The sequence below is a fragment of the Cibotium barometz genome, chromosome 15, assembly GCF_041138505.1.
Source record: "Cibotium barometz isolate CiBa-2024 chromosome 15, ASM4113850v1, whole genome shotgun sequence".
NCBI classification, from domain to species: Eukaryota; Viridiplantae; Streptophyta; class Polypodiopsida; order Cyatheales; family Cibotiaceae; genus Cibotium; species Cibotium barometz.
The window spans coordinates 60,465,192-60,486,353 of record NC_141060.1 but is presented as its reverse complement, the minus strand read 5'-3'; the positions used below and the strand labels follow the sequence as shown (position 1 = coordinate 60,486,353).

Here is a 21,162-nt window from a genome sequence, read left to right as displayed (position 1 = left end):
CTCTGGCCACCTATGTAGCCAAAGGACTTGAGCAATTCGTTGCGCTCATACTCTTGGTCATGGACGCCCTTTTGCTTATCTTCGAGCTCCCGGCTAATAATTGCTCTAACTGAAGCACTGGGGTTTGAAGAACTAGGGGTAGCCGGTGGGATCTGTGTGGGAGCTGAGCTCACCACGGAAGCTGTGGAGGCGGCGGCAGCGGGCTTTGGAGGCTTCTTCGGACAATCCCGAGAAGCATGTCCTTTTGTATGACAAAAGAAACATCTACCCTCCTTCGTGTACTGAGAAAGCTCCTTAGCACTCAACTTGCCACGTGTCTTGTCTGCCTCCGCTTTCTGGTCTGGAGTAAGCTTAGACGCATTGTTCGAGTTCTTGGAGCCAGAGGTTGCCGGGCTCTGTCCTGGGTAAGACCCCGTCTGGTTCTGGCCTTTGCCCCCCGAGGCGGTAGCTCTGGGAGAAGCCGGCTGGGAAGTCTTGGGCTTGCCACCATTATGTTTCATTTTTGCACTCTGCGCAAGCGAGAGTGCGTCTTCAAAGGTGGCTGGCCTAAACATACGCACCTCCCATTGGATTTGCGTGTCAAGGCTATACAAAAACTGTCCTTTCTTGTCTATATCAGATAAGCCTAATTGCAAACATAAAGTCGAAATTCTATTGGCAAACTGAAGGATTGGTTGCGCATTCTGACGCGCTCCCCCGAACTCGTCTTTGAGTCACTCAAGGTAGTGGGGCGGTAGAAATTGTTGCTTAAGGTCGCGGACAAACTCGTCCCACACATAAGTTGCCATACCTAATCTGGTGTGGGCATGAGCCCACTGAGTTCACCAAGGAATGGCCTCACCTTCCAAGTACCAACTGGCTAAGATCACTATGTCAGTATCTGTTTTTCTAACTGCGGCAAAGTACGCTTCAAACTGATGCAACCATGAATAGAGAGTTGTGGGATCGAGTTTACCATTATACTTACTGAAGTTCATTTTCTCTGGAAAATGATTCGAGGGCACCGCCGGTATCAATCTTGCGTCCAAAGCTTTGAGGTAACGCTCGTGTTCCACGCGTCGCATGGCTTCGTCTTCTCGTTGTGAGATCTCCAATGCATGCATCTGCAACTCAAGCAAAGAGCTCGGCTGCAGTTGTGACTCCACAAAAGAGTCCCTGTGTCCAGGATCTAGAATCTGGGATACGGAAGGAGAGGGAGGAGGAGATGGAAAACGCGACCCTGGAGAACGGGTACGCTCTTCCAGAGCCAAGATCTGCGCCTTCTGCTCATCCAACTTGGTTGTCTGTTCTGCGATTGCTCGCACCATCTGCTGGAACATGTCTGTAACACTCAAGCCTGGTGCCCTAGCTGTGCTGCCTGGTGCACTCTGGTCCCATGGTTCTTGGTCTCTCTCGTCGTCGAAGCTCGCCATAGCATGAAAATGCACTTCCTTTCTGGAACGCAATCTGACCATCCACTATCTGTGTGGGAGACGTCCGGAGGCTGAAAACCAACCGTCCTTCGAGGGACAGGAGTCACTCCGAAAGGGGTAGTCCACCTGCGTCTAAAAACCAACCACACGAGCGAGAAAAAATTTTGGTTTTTTTGCTGAATCTTTGCACTGGAAGTAGGCTCTGATACCATTGTAACATGCGGAAGCTTCGGAGAAGAATCGGTAACTTCAATGCTCAGAAATCAGCACTCTTTTCGTGACGGAATTAACGCACAAACTGAATGAAGATGTGCAGAAAATAGAGAGAGAGAGAGAGAGAGAGAGAGAGAGAGAGAGAGGACACAGTATTGGGTCCCAAATACCCTCTGTGGGGCCCCCACCACGGATGGTGTATTTGCTTTATTAGAATGATGTGAATGTGAAAAGAAAATACAGAAATCCTTGACCTTTCTTGGCTAGGAATTCCCTGCCCTTGACCTGCAGTCCTTCACCCCTTTGCTTAGCACCTTCTTGGCTTGTCTAGCCCCTTTATGCATGAGCTTTTGGTGAGAAATGAGATGACCAAATGGGATTATGGGCTCTCCTATTTATACTACTCCATCTAGAGCAGTCGGCCAGCTGAAGTCCAGGCGCCAGCATAAAATGTCCCACGACTGAGTTTTTCAGCATTTAATGCTAAAAAAAATCACATAAATTGCTGTGCATTTTTCCATAAGTGGTGCATTATGCGCATGCTTCTACATGGCTGGACAATGCTTTTGCAAACATCTTGAGGGCTGGGCAGCCTGTATGGGCTGCCCATACCTGCCCTACAGCCATACAAAGGCTGCATCTCCTGCATGTCTGCCTTTAGCCTGCCCCTAGGGCTGTCCTACAGCCCCTCCATGGCTGGTGGGTTCAGCCAGGGCTTCCTGGCCCTCATGGGGGTGGTTTCACACTATCCCCATGCCCACACAAAGACCCGGGGTAGCCCTATGGGCTGGCCTCTTGTTCTACAAGCAAACCCTAACTAACTACTCAGTGATCTGGCATCCGGTACCATACCAGATACACAGAATCATTGACATCATTCTCGAGGGAGACTTACAGCGCGGACTGGCACTGTTTCATGTGTAGGATAGTGCACACTTGACCTTGGACTCATGTGCAGAACAATGCACACCTGACCTCGGACGACTTAGATGGATCACTGGCTGACTCGTCCCGGACTGGGCTCACATGGGACCAGTTCACCATCCCAGGTCCTGCACCTTCTGTACAGATATGTCTACGTGGCATCCAAGTGCGGGATGCACGTGACTACACGTATGAGTATGCAAGGGAGAGGCAGGCATTAGATAGCAACCGACGGGCATAGTTGGACTACCTAGGTGACACGTGGCATTGCCATGTTGTGGTGGTGATGTGGCATTGATGACGTGGCAGTGAGGTACAACTATGTATATAAATGCACCAATGCTTGTAGTCAATGAGTAGTATTGCTGTTGGCCAACTATGCTCGACTTCCATGTCATCAGTGCCACATAACCATTCCCATGTCATTAGTGCCACGTGGTACCTTTGCTTTCCGATCGTGTGTGTATGCAACTATCTGATGTCTCGTTCTGTGTTGCATACTCGTAGGTGTGTCACATGCTCCCTTACATGTGGCACCTGTGTTGTCCGACCTTGCCCATCTGCTGCTCTGGTTCTGTGTAACTATTTGGCCCTCCTAGCTCTATTTCACATGATGAAACCCATGCCCGGACACCAGACAGGTGGAAGAAGACATGTGGATAGGATCCATGAGGTCTAATTAAGAAAAAGCACTATTCTTGGTCAAAAAGCACTATTTCTTGGTCAAAAACCAAGAAATAAGCAAAAAGTCAAACAGGGTTGACCACGAGCCAAGGGCACCATTGGAAAGAGGAGACTGAGCCGGACCAAAAAACTAAAAGTTGCTTTTTCAAAAAGCACCTCCAAGGCCAAGAGTAATATTTTACTATTAAAAAGACCAAAAGCAAAGTAAAAGGCAAAAGCTCACTTTTTGGCAAAAAGCAAGGCTTTCCCAAGTATAAAAGAAGCATGAGTCTCTCTTTTGAGCATCAAGTTGAAGAAGAACCTCTTCATCGTGTTGCCATCTTCGTTGAAGCGTGGAGATCATCTTCTCCATCATCATCTACTTAATCATGAACCAAATCATGGAATTTTTTATCATCGCTACCCGTCGAATTAGAGCGCCTCCATCAACTGCTGTGCCATTGTCCATACGGACATGTATGGAAAAAAAATAAAAAAGCCTAAAAATTGGAAAAACCCTAAAACTGCTCCAAAAGCCGTGAAAACTGCTTTTTGGAGGTTTTTATCACCCGAAAACCATTAAAACAGGTTTTATATCAGTTTTCTTCCTAGAAAGAACTTTTCCATGGTTTCCTTCATCGATAAGGTTGTAGAAGTTGTGGAGATTATTCATGGGATGAGCAAGTGATACTTGAACTTGAACTTGGACATGGAACTTAAGCTTGAACATGGAACTTGAACTTGGACTTAGATTTTTGACTTGGATTTGATCTAGACTTGGATCTGGATGTGGACTTGGATTCATTGGATTTGGATATTGGATATTGGATCTGGTACTAGCCTGGTGAGAGATACATGTTGGTGTGCTTTGCATCAGAGATCTCGACATCGACATCGACTTGGATATTCTACATCGGCATATTTGTTTGTTTTATATTCATTGATTGTATTGATCTTGGCCAGCGTGCCCGTAGATTGTTCTTGAATAAATTCCTGAAAGGGGGCGGGGCCTATTCCCCGCTCAGTGTGGTATATTGTGAAAGATCCCTATTCCCTTTTCTCTCTCCCCTCTCTCTCTATATCTTTATCCTGAACACGTGGTTGAGTCTGTCACTGCACGCCCCGCGGGGCTTACATTCTGTGCTACAGACTCGTAGGTGTCACATTCGCATTGCAATTGTCCTCAGGTTCATGGTGTCCATATAAAGTGCCCTTCCATAAAAGGAAAAGATCCAAGCAAAGCTTTTGCAAGATACCGAGAGTTTCTAGGCTGACATACATAGTAGCATGTAGTAGTCGTTTAACTGTGTTTTATTTGTGTTTCATGTTGCAATATCTTTAAAATATCCATTTAAAATTTGGGACTCTACATGTTGGCGTTAGTTTGTAGGCTTTGCATTTTATTGCTTCTACTACTTGTCTCTCCTATCTCTATGGAAAAAATGTCCAGATAGTCAAAATTTAACATTCAACATTTCAATTGGATGTAGCTGATGGACTACGAGCAGATAAATTCTATGAGTTGGATTCAAATGGAAGATATAGGGCTCCTTTCTTGAGAAGTGTGATTCGAAGTAAAGGACGTTGGGGGGTTTCTCATGCTCGCCCTCCCACAGAGTCCCGTCCTGGACATGTTGCAATAATTGCTGGTTTTTATGAGGACCCAAGTGCAGTTACAAAGGGTGAGTGATTTTTTCATTTGATGTTTCTACGAAATATTGTTTTCTTGGGTGATCACAAATAGATAGGAGAGTTCTTGCTAGCAGCTCAGACGTGGTATCTGTTGAAAATCTAAGAAAATTTGCAAAGGTGAAGCTTGGTGTTTTTCTTTTTCAAATTAAGGAAATTTAGTAAGCAATTAGAGGCAAATGGCATTTATGTCTGCATCATGAAAGAGGGTTGAGGGCTGATCAAAGAGGTGAAAAATTCTAAAGAAGAGGAAGAATAGAGCACAATTTTTATGCTCATGCAACTCGTTTGCGGGATTTGGGAATGGGGGGAGTTGATCTTCTGAGATTGCAAAGTGCCTCTAACGATAGAAGTTTTTGAGTATGGCCTCCAATGAATGCTCCAACTCAGTTTTCAAAAAGAAACTTGTTGAATAGCACGTCTCCATGATTGACAGCTCCTTGTACAGTCAGTGAGGTCTTTGTAATGGCAAGCTGCTGTGGCTATGTTGGTAATCACTGCAGGCTGGAAAGCAAACCCAGTAGAGTTCGACTCTCTTTTCAACAGAAGTAGACACACTTTTGCATATGGGAGCCCGGATATTGTGCCAATGTTTTGTGGAGAGTTGTCCAACAGCCATTGGAAAGCATATCCTCATGAATACGAAGACTTTGCAACAGGTTTGGGAACATTTTACTCTCAATGGCTTAGTGCATAATCTGAATATCATGTAGGATGGACATAATTGCAGAGTTCATGACACAATTTTATACTGATTTGTGGTGTTTTTGATATGCAGATGCATCTTTTTTAGATGAATGGTCCTTCGAACGGGCTAGTGAGCTCTTGAACCAGTCTAAGACAGAGCCCGAGATCCAAAAGCATTTGCACGGAGATCAACTGGTTATCTTCTTGCACCTCCTTGGTTGTGATACAAACGGCCATGCACATCGGCCATTTTCACCCGTTTATCTAAGCAACATTGGAGTTGTGGATGCTGGCATCAAAGCTACAGTTGACTTGGTGGAAAGCCTGTTTCCAGATCAACGTACTGCATACATATTTACAGCAGATCATGGGATGAGTGAGAAAGGTATGTACTTTAAATATTTGTTCAAGTAAGTGTGCTTGTATATGGATACTTGGAAGGGAAAAGATTGGACTCATTTGCATGGCATGCTCGCTTGTGTTGGCTACATTGTGTGTGCCTTATGATCTTGAAGCCTTTTGGATCTTTGTCTACTCTGCCTACAACGAAGAGGGGGCACGGATATGTGCATGTAGTAGTTGATTGATTAACCTTCTAAGCACATGCGAGATGTTACAGCTTGAACTAGGGTTAAGGGGATGTGCAAACCACGGGTTGGCAAAGGCGGAGATTACAAGCTAACCCAAGATAAGGGTGAGTCCTTAGACCTGCCTAGGAGGCTAAGGGCTAGCAAGGATGAGGTGTGGATTGGCCTTGGGTCAATTAAGGGCATACTAGTGGCTAAAAGTATCAAAAAGCCTAATAATAAGGTTAGGTGTGAATTATAGCTAGTAGTAGACTATAAAACAGGGCTCACTTGTGATTATTATGAGGAATTCTCATGGTAAAGATGTCTAGCAGTGGGGTTAGACCTGAGGGCCAGGTGGGTAGGCGACTTGGTGGTATGGGACGTTTGGGTGTTTTGTCTAGATGGAACTGACTTACAGTAATCTGGACCTTAGGCTTGTGGGCGGTTCCGGACAGGAACCCATGGTTGAGAGGTGAGTTGCTAGCCAGATTCTATTGTGGTCTCATCGATGCCAGATTCGATGCTGGTTACTCTAATCCTAGGAGGGTTGTCAGGTATGCTGTCCGTACATATGGAAAGTGCTTTTCCTATAATGTGCTTCTCTATCAACGTCTTTGGATCATCTTCAGGAGCTTCCAGAGGGGATGAATGTGTGCGTGTATAGATTCACGTGGAAGGGATGAAATCTTGATGTGGGGAGTAGCCTAGCGTTTGTTTTTCTCCCCAAAAATTTGTTTTTGTAAAAAATATGTTTTTTTTTTTTGGGGGGGGTGGCGAAATCTGGTGCTCCCAGACTGGACACCACTTCACAGGGCTGTACAATTTCTGTCCGTACAGTGTATGTACAGCCGCATGAGCATCCATACAAACTAGTGGTCTTAAATATGCAGGTGTTAGATTGGGTGTTTAGATGGGTGTTGGGCCCTTATTTAGGCAGGTTTAGATGTGGGAAGCTATTTTTTGTGGCTAAGAGAAGCATGGAAAAGGGGATGCTATGGGCACCCAGATTTGCAAGGGGCCAATTGCTTTTTTAAAATAAAAAGCAAGGTAAGTAAAGTTAGCGTCCGTGTGCTCCATATTTGGGGATTGAGGTGAATCACAGCATATGCAGTAGAGTGGCCAGTCAAGAAAGCAAAACGGGGATGTTTTTTTATATGCAATATCCTACCTTGTGCATGCTTTTCCCTTGAGCGCTTATCAATTTTAGCCATCGATTTCACTCTAGTAATGTCACGTGCACACTTTGCCAAGTGTGACATGGACATGCTTCTACCCATTGGCCAACTGAGAGGTCAAGTATGTGGCCGGATTCCTGTGTTTGTAAGGGCTTTTGTGCCAAATCACTGTAATATTGTCCAGGCGACCAATGAGCAGCCCAGTGTGGACATAGTTATTGGGTTATTGTGTGAAAACACTTAGTTGGACATTATTATTAGGGTTGGTAGAGTTGGTAGCCAACTCACCAACATTAGACACTATAAATAGGAGTCTAGGTCTTAGCCATATTCATTCATTGATCATCATTGAGTCATTGAGAACTCAAGAGCAGTGGTACCATTAAGTATCTCTATTCAGCATTGTATACATTTCATGTTAGTTATACATGGTAGATTAGGTCCTCTCTTTATTGTGTATTGAGCATGAAGAAGTAGCAGTCTGAACATGGGTCTAAGTCCTTGATTAGGTGCTAATCATAATCAATAAATTCATAAACACGCTTCCGCAAGCACCCATGTTACATTGTTATCAAAGCGTCAGGTTTTTGATGGCAAAAAGATTGCAGTTTTTTTCTCTCATAAGGACGAGGAGATAGCATCGCAAAGAATCCCATCACATCTGCGTTTTCACTCAGGTTTGCGTTTTTTTTCATCAAGGCTGCGTTTTGTAAATTCTGTACTAGATAGCTCTTGTGTGTACAAGGGGCACTCGGCCAAAGGGCAAAAAAGAGGGCCAAATGCACTAAGTAGAGGGCGGACAGAGCAAGCAAGCACGCGAGTCTATTGATGCTTCAAATGCAGCTAGATAGGAGTGGAAGAAGGTGCATCAAGGGGGTTCAATGCTCAAAGGCCAGATCTGGGAGAGCATAAGGGGAGCTAGATCCAGAATAAGATGCAACCTATGCAGGCTGTAGGACAACACACAGTAGGCGATTGGATTCGGCAAAAACGCAGTCTATTCAGGTTGTAGAGGATAACCTAGGGTTAAAGGGATGTGCTTACCCAAGGTTAGGGTTAGGGATTAGTCGGGTGATTGGGCTGATAGGACCCAGTCTAGGGCTAAGGACTAGCAAGGATGAGGTCTAGATTGGCCTAGAGTCAATAAAAAGCGAACTAGAGACCAATTATGGCTAAGGGCTTAATAATAGAAGTAGTGGGTCAATAATAGCCTAGTTATTACTATATAAGTGAGTTTGGGCTCACTTATGAGGAATATGAGGTATCCACACGCGCTAGAGGGAGATCTACCAAGGCATGTAGGACCTCAAGGCCATAGTGGCAACATGTAGGTGGCATGGTGGTATGGGACACTAGGGAGCGCTTTCGGGCCTTGGCTGACACATGGGCTTGGAGGTGGTTCCAGATGGGATCTTATAGCTGAGAGGAGAGTGGCTAATCACAATTTCACGATTTTGGATCATTGGTTTGATGTGGGTTTTCACAACCCTATTAGGGTTTCTAGGTATGTGGTCTTAACATTGGTATCGGAGCTAGAGCTGTTGGCACAAAGCATGAGGAACTTTGAAAGGAGGAGAGAAAAAAATCCATTGTGAAGATCTTCTGGATTTAGGCCAAGAGGCTTGCTTTTTAGTCTTCCAAGGTCCAAGGTGGTATGGGACACTGAGGACGGAGGACCGGAAGAAGCCTTGCATGAAAGGCGAAGATGGCGTGGTTGGATGTGCAAGGAGCAATTATTGTACTGCTGCACATCCATGAGTTAATGGTGGAGAACACCGGAGACTTGGTGCTTTTTAGGTTCTGAGAATGCTTAAGTGTGAAGACTCCTACAAGGATGGATCACAAGCATGTAGCGTGAGCATGATATTCTTTAGCAAGTTGTGCGCATGTTGGGCAGGGTTGTGTATGGGCTAGAAATCATGGACATCCCTCTTGGATGAGACGCATGATGAATACTAGAAGTTGTCTGACTAGTCAAGCTGCACACAGGCTAATGGCTGAAGATGCGCTAAGCTGCACACAGGCTAATGGCTGAAGATGCGCTAGGTCTAACGCATGGTGGCTGAACCATATTGGGGTCTATGAGACCAAAATGATGTGCACATAGTGTCCATAAAATCTTGTCATGGATGAACTAAGAAAAAAACAACAATAAACTAAAACTAAAAACTGAAAGCTATAATCTCAGACTCTAAGATTGTACAAGAGAAAAATGTAGATCCTACCATGAGTACATAACATGCACGTTTCTAAAAGGTGAATTTGGGCATGTTCCTGGATTCATCTAGGTATATATATATATACAATAAGTGATGGGATATGGAAGAGCTGAATAAAAATAGTCAATCAACCCTATATGTCCGTCATGGGTGATACAAGAAGGCTAGAGATGTCGATAGTTTGCTGTGAGGATGAGGTTGCTCGATGGCAGGCTAGGATCTCTTTCTAGGGCTGATGAGCTGGGCGTGGTTGGGGTCCGATGGGACGATGGTGTCTACTCTCCGGAGTGTGCGTGCGTGATCTGATGCGACTCCCATAGGCTTGCTATGAGGGGGCAATGTGGTATAGGCTCCCGTAACAATCGTGATGGGCTCTGGTGCCTCCCTATCCACCCGTCTAGGCTGGAAAAAACTGGTGAATCGGTGATGGTAAGCTGAGAGGAGGGTTGTTGGGGGTGAGGATCTCTGAGTAGTGACACTTTGTGTTGATTGAGCTCCAGTAGGAAGAGTCCAAGGTGATTCTGATCGGGGTACTCCATGATCTGGGATAAGGGTCCAAAGCCTTTGAATAGACGGTGAAATCTTCCTCTGATCTCATAGTAGATTGGGCACTGGCAAATATAGTGCTCTCTGATTGAGCCCCCGTCTGACTGAGTCTACACGTCCTGCTCTCTCTGGGTATTCCCTTAGCTCTACTAGTCTCTATCCTCAGTCTATGGGATGATACCCTAAGCTGGCCAATGGCTAGCCTCAGAGCATGGGACATGAGGCATCGAGATAACTTGGTCTCTGTATGAAACGATCTGGTGTGAATCTTAGGAAATGATCTTTGTAGTACTGCATCTTGGTAGGCAATGGGCCTACCAGTGTGATCCATGTGTTACGTGTGTATAGCCCTAGTAGATTGTATTGGATTACCTGGTTCCTATCCTCATGTGTGAGCCTAATATATGGGGAATCTGGATCATATTGAAATGGAGGGAGCCAGTCCATTTGTAATCCGTGTGCTTGAAACCAGGTGAGTACTGTGCCATACCAAGATGAATGCTCTCCTCCGGCCGCTGTGTTGTGATGACTGTAGTGCAAGTTGGGGGAGTCAAAGTGGATCCATCTCTTCACCCTCTATATGTAAGTGATTGTTTGGAACAGGGCGTCCATCAACATAGGAGCCGCAACAAATTTTGCTTGGATGTTCTGGTGGGGAACCCATGGCTTGCTGCGTATTGTCCATGATAAATCTGCCAATTTGCTAGGGATAAATCTAGTGCCTAGAAGGGAACTACACGCATAAGTGCTAGGGTGACTAGGGTGTCAAAAAGCCAACCCTTTGTCCTCGGCTCTTGAAAATGCACCTAGAAACACTGCCTCTCGAATAAGGCTAGAGCTGCATACCCTCTAGTGAGTCTATCCTTTGCTGCCTATCTCATAGAAAAGCGTGGACTAGTGAAGGTAGCTCCGAGATGGACATATGAGTGCACCCTGCTACCCATGTAAGTGATCTCTGTACGGTAGGCAACTTGGTAGGAGGTGTGGAATACCATAACCTTGGTTTTCCCAAGGTTGATTGAGAGCCCCCTTTGTGTAAAAATGAGTACAATATTATCGGCATATAAAAGGATGGAAACAAGAATATCTCCTAGAAAAGCTCCTCCGTCTCTGGTTATGTCAATGAAGTTTGAGATCTCATCTATGTAAAGTCCAAAGAGGGTCGGAGATAGTTGGCATCCTTGTTTCGCTCTTATGGTGCTAGAGACGTCCTTAGATAGTCCTCCTGGGCATCTCACCCTACCAATAAATGACTCATTTAAGGGAAAGATAGCCTAGATCATGTCAAACGGGACCTCGAGATGCTGTAAGCATTGTAGGAGACGGGCCCGAGGCATTGTATCAAAAGCTTTGCGGAAGTCCACAAAGTAGCAGTATAGTCGGTGACCATCTGCCTTGGCTTGCACGATGATAGCCTGAAGCGTGAATATGTGATCTAGTGTGGAGAAGGTCCTGAATCTTACTTGCCTTGATGCCCTGTATCCCTCCCTCTGCTAGTGTGTTGAGCTCAGACTCAAAGTATGGATCCATAAAGCTTTGCCAAGATGTGGCCGATCATGATGGGTAATGTAGTTATTAGGATCCATGGGGTCTTTCGCCTTATGGAGGCGCAATAATGTGATGACCAAGCGGGGGGGAAGCCCACTGAGAGGGCCCTATTAAACATATGGGCTAGGAGGGTTGCCAGTTTGTCGCTCTGCATAATAGAGTGGCTCAGCCATAAGCCCCTCGTGATCTTATGATTGGCTGTTTTGAAGCTTGCATATAGCCTTCATCACCATGTCTGCTATGAAGAAGGTGGTGTTGTGGGACGTGTGTGAGGTGGATGTGGGAGGGAGGTTGGTGGGGTATGTGGTATAATGCATGTGCATATGAGTGCCAGATGTGTGGGTCTGTGATGGGGGTGGGTAAAAGGCGTTCCCGGATCCTACGCCAAGTCTTGTGAGAATTCCCGCTCAGGAAAAGTTGGTATAAGTCCTCGTGCTGTTTACAATCATGTGCTTGTTTCTTGCGGGCGAATAAGGTATTGGTTAGTCTGTGGAGGTTCACGCTTTTGGATTTGGCCGGAGCTCACACAAAAGACGTGCACATGTGGTATGCCAGTTGTCGTCATATCAAAAATTTTGAGGCATGGTACCAGGGCAGGCTTTGGCATTGGACCGACGGGTGTGTTGAAAAATGTCGATGGTGGATGTGTGGATGATTGTTGTGAGCTGTGAGGTGAGGGTGGTGCGGGGTCTACATCCAAGAGACGATGGTAGAGTTGATCTGCATAAGGCTAGTTTCGGTGATCCCATAAGATAATCGACTATGCTGGTGCCCCCCTTTGTATGGAAAACTAGTAAGCCCTCTTGATGTAGGCCACCATGCCATCCCATTATAGATAGCAAGGTTGTGGCGTGAGCAAAGCTCTATGACGTGTCTTCCATAAAAAGTGATGGCTCCATCATCTTGTGAGATCTGTTGTAGCCATGTGCCATCCTAGTCTATCATGTGCAACTTGATAGGGTTCTCAAAATCATACATCTATATCTGCTCACTCTTTGCCTAGCATTGAAGTCCCCAAGTAAGAGGACCTCGACTAGTCCCAAGAAGTCAATGGAGAGAGCTGTGTATGGAGACTCCCTCCACCCTTGTGGGGCATATCGTGAAGAATCCGGGACGAAATAGCATATTGCCACATAGATGCATCTCGAGGCAGTAATTTGTAATCAACCTAATCCCCTCACCCCTCTTGTTGTTCGGTCTCCCCTCGGTAAGCTGACTCCCATTGGTATCCCGATACATGTGGTAGTTTCCTGTCCTTGCTCTGGTGGGTCTCTATGTAGAAGATGATGTCCCGTGACTTGTCACCTGGGCAAGCAGGCGCCCAGACATCTGGGTGAAGGCCATCAAGCGTGGGCAGTCATTGAATGAAGCGCAGCATGTAAGGGATTTATTCCATGAATATTTGTCCAAGTATCGACAGACAGCAACAATAGCTGGCCGAATAGCACCTTCAGCATATACAAAAGCATAAAGTCATCATTGCATTCCTCATTCAGTGGGCCTAGATCATGTACAGGCTTACGATTACCTTGTTATACCATATAATAAAGAAAACCCTGACACCAACTATCTCTCTCTTTTTCTCTCTCATCTGTCTTAAATCATTTTTAAATCAACATCTTGTTCTTAATTAGGCTTTGGGCTGTGGATCAATATAGCAAGGCTTTTGCGCGCACAACATGTCTTTTGCGTGTTGTCTTCCATCTTTGTCCTTTGTCGGATCTTGTCGGAGATGCTGAATCTCAAAATTCCAACCAATGGTTGGTTAGGTCTGCTTCATGCTTCCTTTTGGATCCCTATGCCTAAAATTGGAGGCGTAAAGTCTTTATCGCCTTTTTGTGCTCTGTTGAAGTCGTTTGCAAAACAATAAGATGCTTTGGAGGTCCTTGGAGAGGTTTAGGGTTAGGGGAAATGAGAGCTGATGTGGGGGTAGGTATGGGTGGGTGAAATGGCTTGTGAGTTGCATTTGCCAAGTCACCATAGCCACAATTCGGGCTATATACTTTGTGGAACTCATTGCAGTAGGGATGGATGATTTACTTCACTATGGGCACGAACCCATGACGTATCCCACTCCGCACTTGGTGGATGGTCTGTTTGTGCTCTCGTAGAGTTATTGAGCCTCCCACCATGGATAAGCAAGATGAGCAAATGGAGAGCACCAGGCAGTGCCTTCCTCTTTGGATTGACCTAACCTCACTCCAATGATTAGGTTGGATGCTTACGAGTTGAGCTCGTAGCAAAATTAACCATCCACCACAAGAGAGAAAGTTTTATGCCGTAGGCTTGGGAATGTTTGCAAGGAAAAAAGAGAGAAAATGGATATGGCATGGGAAGGATTTTGAGGAAGAAATGCTCTGCAGAAAGAGCGAACGTTAGATAGAGACGATAGGTTGAAACTCTTTAAAAAAAAAGAGAAACCCTAAAATTGCTCTGATACCAATTGTAGAGGTTTTTAGGGTTAGGGTTAGGGCACTGATGACATTAGTGGGTATGTCGTAGTATCTAGTCCATACTATGCATAATGGAGTTGATAGTTATGTAGTCTTGTGGGTTGACTACCATGAGTATATAACATGTACATTCCTAAAAGGTGAATTTGGGCATGTTCTTGGATTCATCTAGGTATATATATATATATATAGGTGTACCTAAGGTGGATGGAAGATATCCATGTTGAGAGAGAGAGAGAGAGAGAGAGAGAGAGAGAGAGAGAGAGAGAGGATGCTCAGAGTGTTGGATGACTCAATGATAATTAGATTGATGTGTAAGATACTCACCAAGTACAATGCTTTTGTAGGTTAGGGAGTAGCGGCTAGCCTCATCTTTTGACACATAGCTGGACATACGTTACGTACTGGAGAGAGAGACTTTTTTAAAATAGTGAAACCACTGCTTCATTAATAAAAGTAATGTACATTCATAGCTGTCTCAAAGTGGGACAGCTAGGACTTAGATTAGAAACAGTGGGAAAACATCTCAAGCTGTGAAAAAACAAGCGCTCGAAGATCATAAGAATCTCTGAGAGAATGGTAAAGTGATCTATGGAAGGAGGAGGAAGGGTCGACATAGACAATAGAAAAAAGCAATTGATTTTGGACATTGCAGATAGTCCAGAATGCCAGAATCTCGTCCAATCCAAGAAGACTGCATAAGCTGGCAATGGTGGGGAGAGTCGACCAAAAAGCCAAAACTGCCTCCCAAAAACTAGGGCTCGAGAGTGGGAGCAATACCACACAAGATGGGGCACCGTGAGAGCATCGCCTATATGAGGCTTAAGCAATGTATCTATGTGCCAAAAGAATCCCCACTAGAAAAACACCCATAATACATCTCCATAGAAACAATTGTTGCTTGAAGGGAAATTTGCTCCATTTCCTTCGCAATGCTGCTTTCCACCAAGGCAAGGATTCCAAAGTCCATATGTTTTTGTATGCATGGAGACACACATACTGCCCAACATGCAAGCCCATGGCTTTGATTGTGCCGCAAAATTAGGTAGAAGCATCACCTTCCTCACGAGGACATGATAATGGATATTGAGAATATTAAGACCACCATGCATCTTAGGTTTTTCTTTTTGGTTTTCTTTTCCACATGCATTCTAGGTTTTTAGACATGAAAATGTCAGTCTGTTTGCAAGACCAAGGCAGTGAAGGGAGATAGAATTGCACATACGCCATGATTATAGATCGCACTATTCGCAAATGCACATGCAAAGGCCACGTAGACAGCTTCCAATATTCAATTTTGTGATGTAGCTTTTGCATCCCACTCAGTCTCTTCTTTGAGGGAGATCTCCCATCCAATGGGATATCCAAGTTGTCTGACTATTTGATTAGGTGGCAGAATTTGCCCTGGCTAGAGTAATCTATGCCAATTATAATTTTTTAGTAGTAAAAGCTTTGATTTTGCAAAGTTGAGATTCAGCCCAGCAACCAACCCATAAAGTGACAAAGCTTGCATGATTACCCTCACATTAGGCTCTGTGTTCCGATGAAAAAAGAAAGAATCATCGGCATAGGCTTGAGCCACAAAATTGTTTCCATTTCCCATGGAAATTCCATGTAGGAGGCCTTCCTGTGACAACTCATCCATATACAGAAGCATTGGATGTGTAGCAAGAGCATATAGTAGAGCACTGAGAGGATGTCCTTGTCTGACAGATTTCCCAAACTTCCAGGTGTTTGAAAGTTCACCTCCCAAAATGCATTTTGCTGTACCTTAGAAAACAACATTTTTCATTTATCATTTTGCACCCAAATCCCATTCTATCCATTACCTGTGCTATGAAATCCCACTGAACAATATCAAAGGCTTTAGCTATGTCCACCTACATAATGAGGACATCTTGGTGCATGTATTTGGCATATTCAATGTCTATATAAGCATTGACTATATTGTCCATAACTTGCCTTCTTGGGACAAAACCATACTGATTTGGATGAAGGCCAGCATGCAGTATACCTTTGATTCTATTCACAAGCATCTTAGTGACAAGCTTGTACACCATAGACATCAGAGAGATGGGACACCAATCCGCTAAACCTTCACAAAGCTGTTTTTTGGATAGCAATTTAAGTAAGCCTTCTTTCCAAGAATATGGAGCTGTCTGATAGACCAGTAGTAATTGACGATTAAGAGGATGGGCTGTTTTAGAACATCCCAAAATGCGTGAAAAACTCCATCGTAAGCCCATCCCATCTTGGGGACTTCCATTTACGCAAGTTTATGAGAATTCTTCCTCAGTAAAAGATGCATCCAACATGTCTGCAAAATAGTGATGACAAACATTAGCAAGTTGTGCTTTGTTACATGTCCAAGTTCCTTCAGATAGTTTCACTCTTGCAATAGAGTGCTTTTGTTTGGTTGTTTGCAATTTTTTTAAAAAGGATTTGGAAGAATAGTCTTTGTCAAGAAGCGGCTTTTGTCGAGCTCGAGTTTGCCACTTGATCAACTTGTGAGGATCATTTTGGTCAAGACAATGTTTGGCTTGTGCCATATTCGGATCCTCATCAACTGTCAAAGGTCTCAATTGGCTAATTTTAGTGTATTCTTGCAGGGCTAATTTTGCATGAGCCACCTGCATCCTAGTTTCCCCCATATACCATCTACCATAATCCCGAATAACAGCCCGCACGCGCATCACAAAACCATATCAAGCAACATCCAAATCCTCTCTCATGTGAAGTATAAGAGGATGGACATCGGCATGCACCATCTGCATGAGCATGCAATAGATAATTGTTATTTATGCACCATCTGCATAAAGTGAGCATGCAATAGATAATTGTTATTTAGCATCATCAATCTTCTCTCATGCACAGCATGGTTATGAATTGACATACCAAAATATAACCCAAGCCATACAGGTGCATGATCCGAAAGCCTCAATGTATAATCAATCCACATTTTGCAGGTTTGTGCATCGTATTGGGTAGCATATAGAAGATACCATTTGTCCAAACATGCCCAGTAGTTTGTAAGTGCATTATGGTGAAAATTAAAGCCCAACTTAGGCATGAGATGTGTCCACAATTTGCATGCATCCAAAAGAGTCAGGGTTTGATCCCACATTTGTTTCTCAATGCGCATCATATGGGAACAATGAGACGAATTGTCAGCATAAGCATGTGAATTGTTATTTGCCTCGTTGTAGAGGTTCCTTTTGTCCAATTACGAGACACTACAGTTCTCCGTCTAAGAGGGACAATATTCTTAGGTGTCTGTCATGCATTTGGCTCTTGTTTTTCCTTTTCTTCCCTTTTATAAAAGGAGGGCTTGCCGTATCAATTTTTACTTTTCCCTTATCTAGGGTGACATTTGGGGCTTGCGCCACATTTTTCCCCTTCTGCTGCATGGGCACAACAAGAACAACCTCTCGAGGTGGCATTGCCGCTATTGGCGGCTGCAAAAGCACCAATGGGCGTTTTGATGCCATGTGCCCAAACTTTTGCATGAGAAACAAGAGCCAACAAAATTCCCCCATTTGAGCTTGAAGAAAGCTTCTTGTGTCTGAAGTCCTGGTAGTTCAACATCCAAGGCCACTTGGGAAGGAGTTGGTTTATTTGTATCCAAAGGATGCAAAATCTATTGACACTTCTAGAAGACCTGGGAGGGCAAACCACTTTGCCCAACTATTCTGCCAGAAAAGCTAAAGCAGAGCGCATATAAATAGGAAGCTTTGCAACTTCCACCCACACATGGCATTTGTGTTTGATGAAGCTTTGATAATCCTTCATAGGCGACCACAGGTATACATGCACCATCTGTTGCCCAAAAAAGAGAGGTGACTTTTCCAGAATAGTTTGTTTATGCTGTGGATCAGTAAGTAAAACCTCATTGAAGCCATGAACAGCAAAGTAGTAGCCCTCAACAAAGCACCCTCTAAGAGTGGCTTTAAGCCATTGCCCAACATCAACAGCCCCGCAGGCATCTTTCGAGGAAAAAAAGGATCACAGCTCTCTACGAGAGTTTCATCATAGGGTCTAGTAATATTGGGCTAGGAACCCGCAAACGAAACTTAGGGACAGGCTCATCCTATGCTTTCTTGATCTTAGCAAAACCCTATGATGAAGCTCTCTACGAGAGTTTCATCATAGGGTCTAGTAATATCTGGCTAGGAACCCGCAAACGAAACTTAGGGACAGGCTCATCCTATGCTTTCTTGATCTTAGCAAAACCTTCTTCAAGGGTGTCATAGAAATGTTGCAGGTCGGGATTGGAGCAACGAGATGAGAGCATTCTGGGGAGAGAGAGAGAGAGAGAGAGAGAGAGAGAGAGAGAGAGAGAGAGAGATTTTTTAAAAAAAGTAAAAAAAGCAGTGTTCTATTACCAATGATCAATGCAAATGGGGAGGATGTACTTCAGGGAGAAGTCATCCAAGGAAGAAAGCTAGAAACAGTGGAAAAAGACCTCAAACTGTCGTGTATCATAGCCTCCAGTTGTCGATAGTCATGTAGGGACCGGCAAAGATTGGCATGAAAGAAAGCATATGTCATGTGCATCACAGGTGCCATGGACATTCTCAGGGCTAGATCCATAAGAGGCAAACAGATAAAGACCATGAACCAGTAGAAGATAGGTAGAACCAGAATGTAGGAGCTTCAGGTGTAGCATCTGAGGTGAGCATGGAACAGGACAAGTGGGATCATGGAGGGAAGCAGACGGCTGAAGCACATGAATCTAGACAAGGGCTGTCGGCTGCAAGAAAGAGGATGTTGGTTGCCAGAATAGCTGTCGGCTGATGTCAGCAGAGTGGACAGCAGCAGGCGCATCAAGAACATGGATAAGATCCAGTCGGGCTGCATTAAAGGGACTTTAATGAACTTGTAACTGGCCGACCAGCAGTCGGCCAGTTCACCATTTATTCCAAGGGGCTATAAATAGCCCCCCTTGCTCAATGTCTTGTTCATTCAATCCCACTAGGGGTTTGGAACCTTAGAGGTCCCATAGGGGACAGATTTTAGGGTTAACCACTTTTTTATGAAGGCAGCCCATGGCTGCAGATATGTACCTTTTTGTACCATAGTATATACTGAATTTCCAGCACTTCTCTCTCTCTCTCTCTCTCTCTCTCTCTACTCTCTCTCTACCTGCGTTTTTGCATCAGATGGTGCGTTTTTGCATCAGAAGGTTTCCAAGAGTGTTTAGGGCTGAAAGAAGACTACCCAGAGCTTCCGCGTGTTACATTGGTATCAGAGCATCAGGCTCAGCAAAGCTAAACACTGATTTAGTCCTAGATGATGGTGTACAGGTCCAAGGTACAGGAAAGTACACGGATTCGAAGCCCAAGGCGAGGAGCACAGAAGCGAGAAGAACTCCCAGGAGGTTTGTTGGTGGTGTTCCACAGTGCCAGATGGGGATGGCAGTTCCGTGAGCCAGATAGGTTCTCAGGTAACGGTCCCAAGGGAGGTTGATCCTCCAAGGGTGATGTGAGAATGCCAGACTCAGTCCCAGGAAAGAAGACCAAGACGGTGTTCAGAGTCAAGGCAGGAATGGATTGTGGACTAGAGGAAGACCAGATGCATAGATCTTCATCAGAGACAGAGTGGTTTGGAGAACAGGCCGGGTTTTCAGAGAAAAAGGTTTGCCAGGGATGGATGATGACAGAGGGACTTCGGGACAGGATTGGGATGATGACAGTCATCCAAGAGCAGGTTGGATTTCCGTCATCAAGTTTAGCAGAGGGGGATGTCATGTGCATCACAGATGCCATGGACATTCTCAGGGCTAGATCCAGAAGAGGCAAACAGATAAAGACCATGAATGAACCAGTAGAAGATAGGTAGAACCAGAATGTAGGAGCTTCAGGTGTAGCATCTGAGGTGAGCATGGAACAGGACAAGTGGGACTACCCAGAGCTTCCGCGTGTTACATTGGTATCAGAGCATCAGGCTCAGCAAAGCTAAACATTGATTTAGTCCCAGATGATGGTGTACAGGTCCAAGGTACAGGAAAGTACACGGATTCGAAGCCCAAGGCGAGGAGCACAGAAGCGGGAAGAACTCCCAGGAGGTTTGTTGGTGGTGTTCCACAGTGCCAGATGGGGATGGCAGTTCCGTGAGCCAGATAGGTTCTCAGGTAACGGTCCCAAGGGAGGTTGATCCTCCAAGGGTGATGTGAGAGTGCCAGACTCAGTCCCAGGAAAGAAGACCAAGACGGTGTTCAGAGTCAGGGCAGGAATGGATTGTGGACTAGAGGAAGACCAGATGCATAGATCTTCATCAGAGATAGAGTGGTTTGGAGAACAGGCCGGGTTTTTAGAGAAAAAGGTTTGCCAGGAATGGATGATGACAGAGGGACTTCGGGATAGGATTGGGATGATGACAGTCATCCAAGAGCAGGTTGGATTCCCGTCATCAAGTTTAGCAGAGGGGGATGTCATGTGCATCACAGATGCCATGGACATTCTCAGGGCTAGATCCAGAAGAGGCAAACAGATAAAGACCATGAACCAGTAGAAGATAGGTAGAACCAGAATGTAGGAGCTTCAGGTGTAGCATCTGAGGTGAGCATGGAACAGGACAAGTGGGATCATGGAGGAAAGCAGACGGCTGAAGCACATGAATCCAGACAAGGACTGTCGGCTGCAAGAAAGAGGATGTTGGTTGCCAGAATAGCTGTCGGCTGAAGTCAGCAGAGTGGACAGCAGCAGGCGCATCAAGAACATGGATAAGATCCAGTCGGGCTGCATTAAAGGGACTTTAATGAACTTGTAACTGGTCGGCCAGTTCACCATTTATTCCAAGGGGCTATAAATAGCCCCCCTTGCTCAATGTCTTATTCATTCAATCCCACTAGGGGTTTGGAACCTTAGAGGTCCCATAGGGGACAGATTTTAGGGTTAACCACCTTTTTATGAAGGCAGCCCATGGCTGCAGATATGTACCTTTTTGTACCATTGTATATACTGAATTTCCAGCACTTCTCTCTCTCTCTCTCTCTCTCTCTCTCTCTCTCTCTCTCTCTCTCTACTCTCTCTCTACCTGTGTTTTTGCATCAGAAGGTTTCCAAG

At 45.0% G+C, this 21,162-nt stretch overlaps 1 protein-coding gene across 1 annotated transcript in view; it reads left to right on the top strand.

The window, feature by feature from the left end:
- LOC147631511 (sulfatase and phosphatidylinositolglycan class N domain-containing protein) overlaps nucleotides 1–21,162 on the top strand; it is a 169,651-nt gene that overhangs the window by 28,905 nt on the left and 119,584 nt on the right. Inside the window, exons 2-4 of the mRNA XM_086809907.1 lie at nucleotides 4,703–4,894; nucleotides 5,405–5,560; nucleotides 5,680–5,973. Of these exons, the coding sequence (XP_086666033.1) occupies nucleotides 4,703–4,894; nucleotides 5,405–5,560; nucleotides 5,680–5,973 (642 nt within the window). The remainder of the gene's footprint in view (nucleotides 1–4,702; nucleotides 4,895–5,404; nucleotides 5,561–5,679; nucleotides 5,974–21,162) is intronic.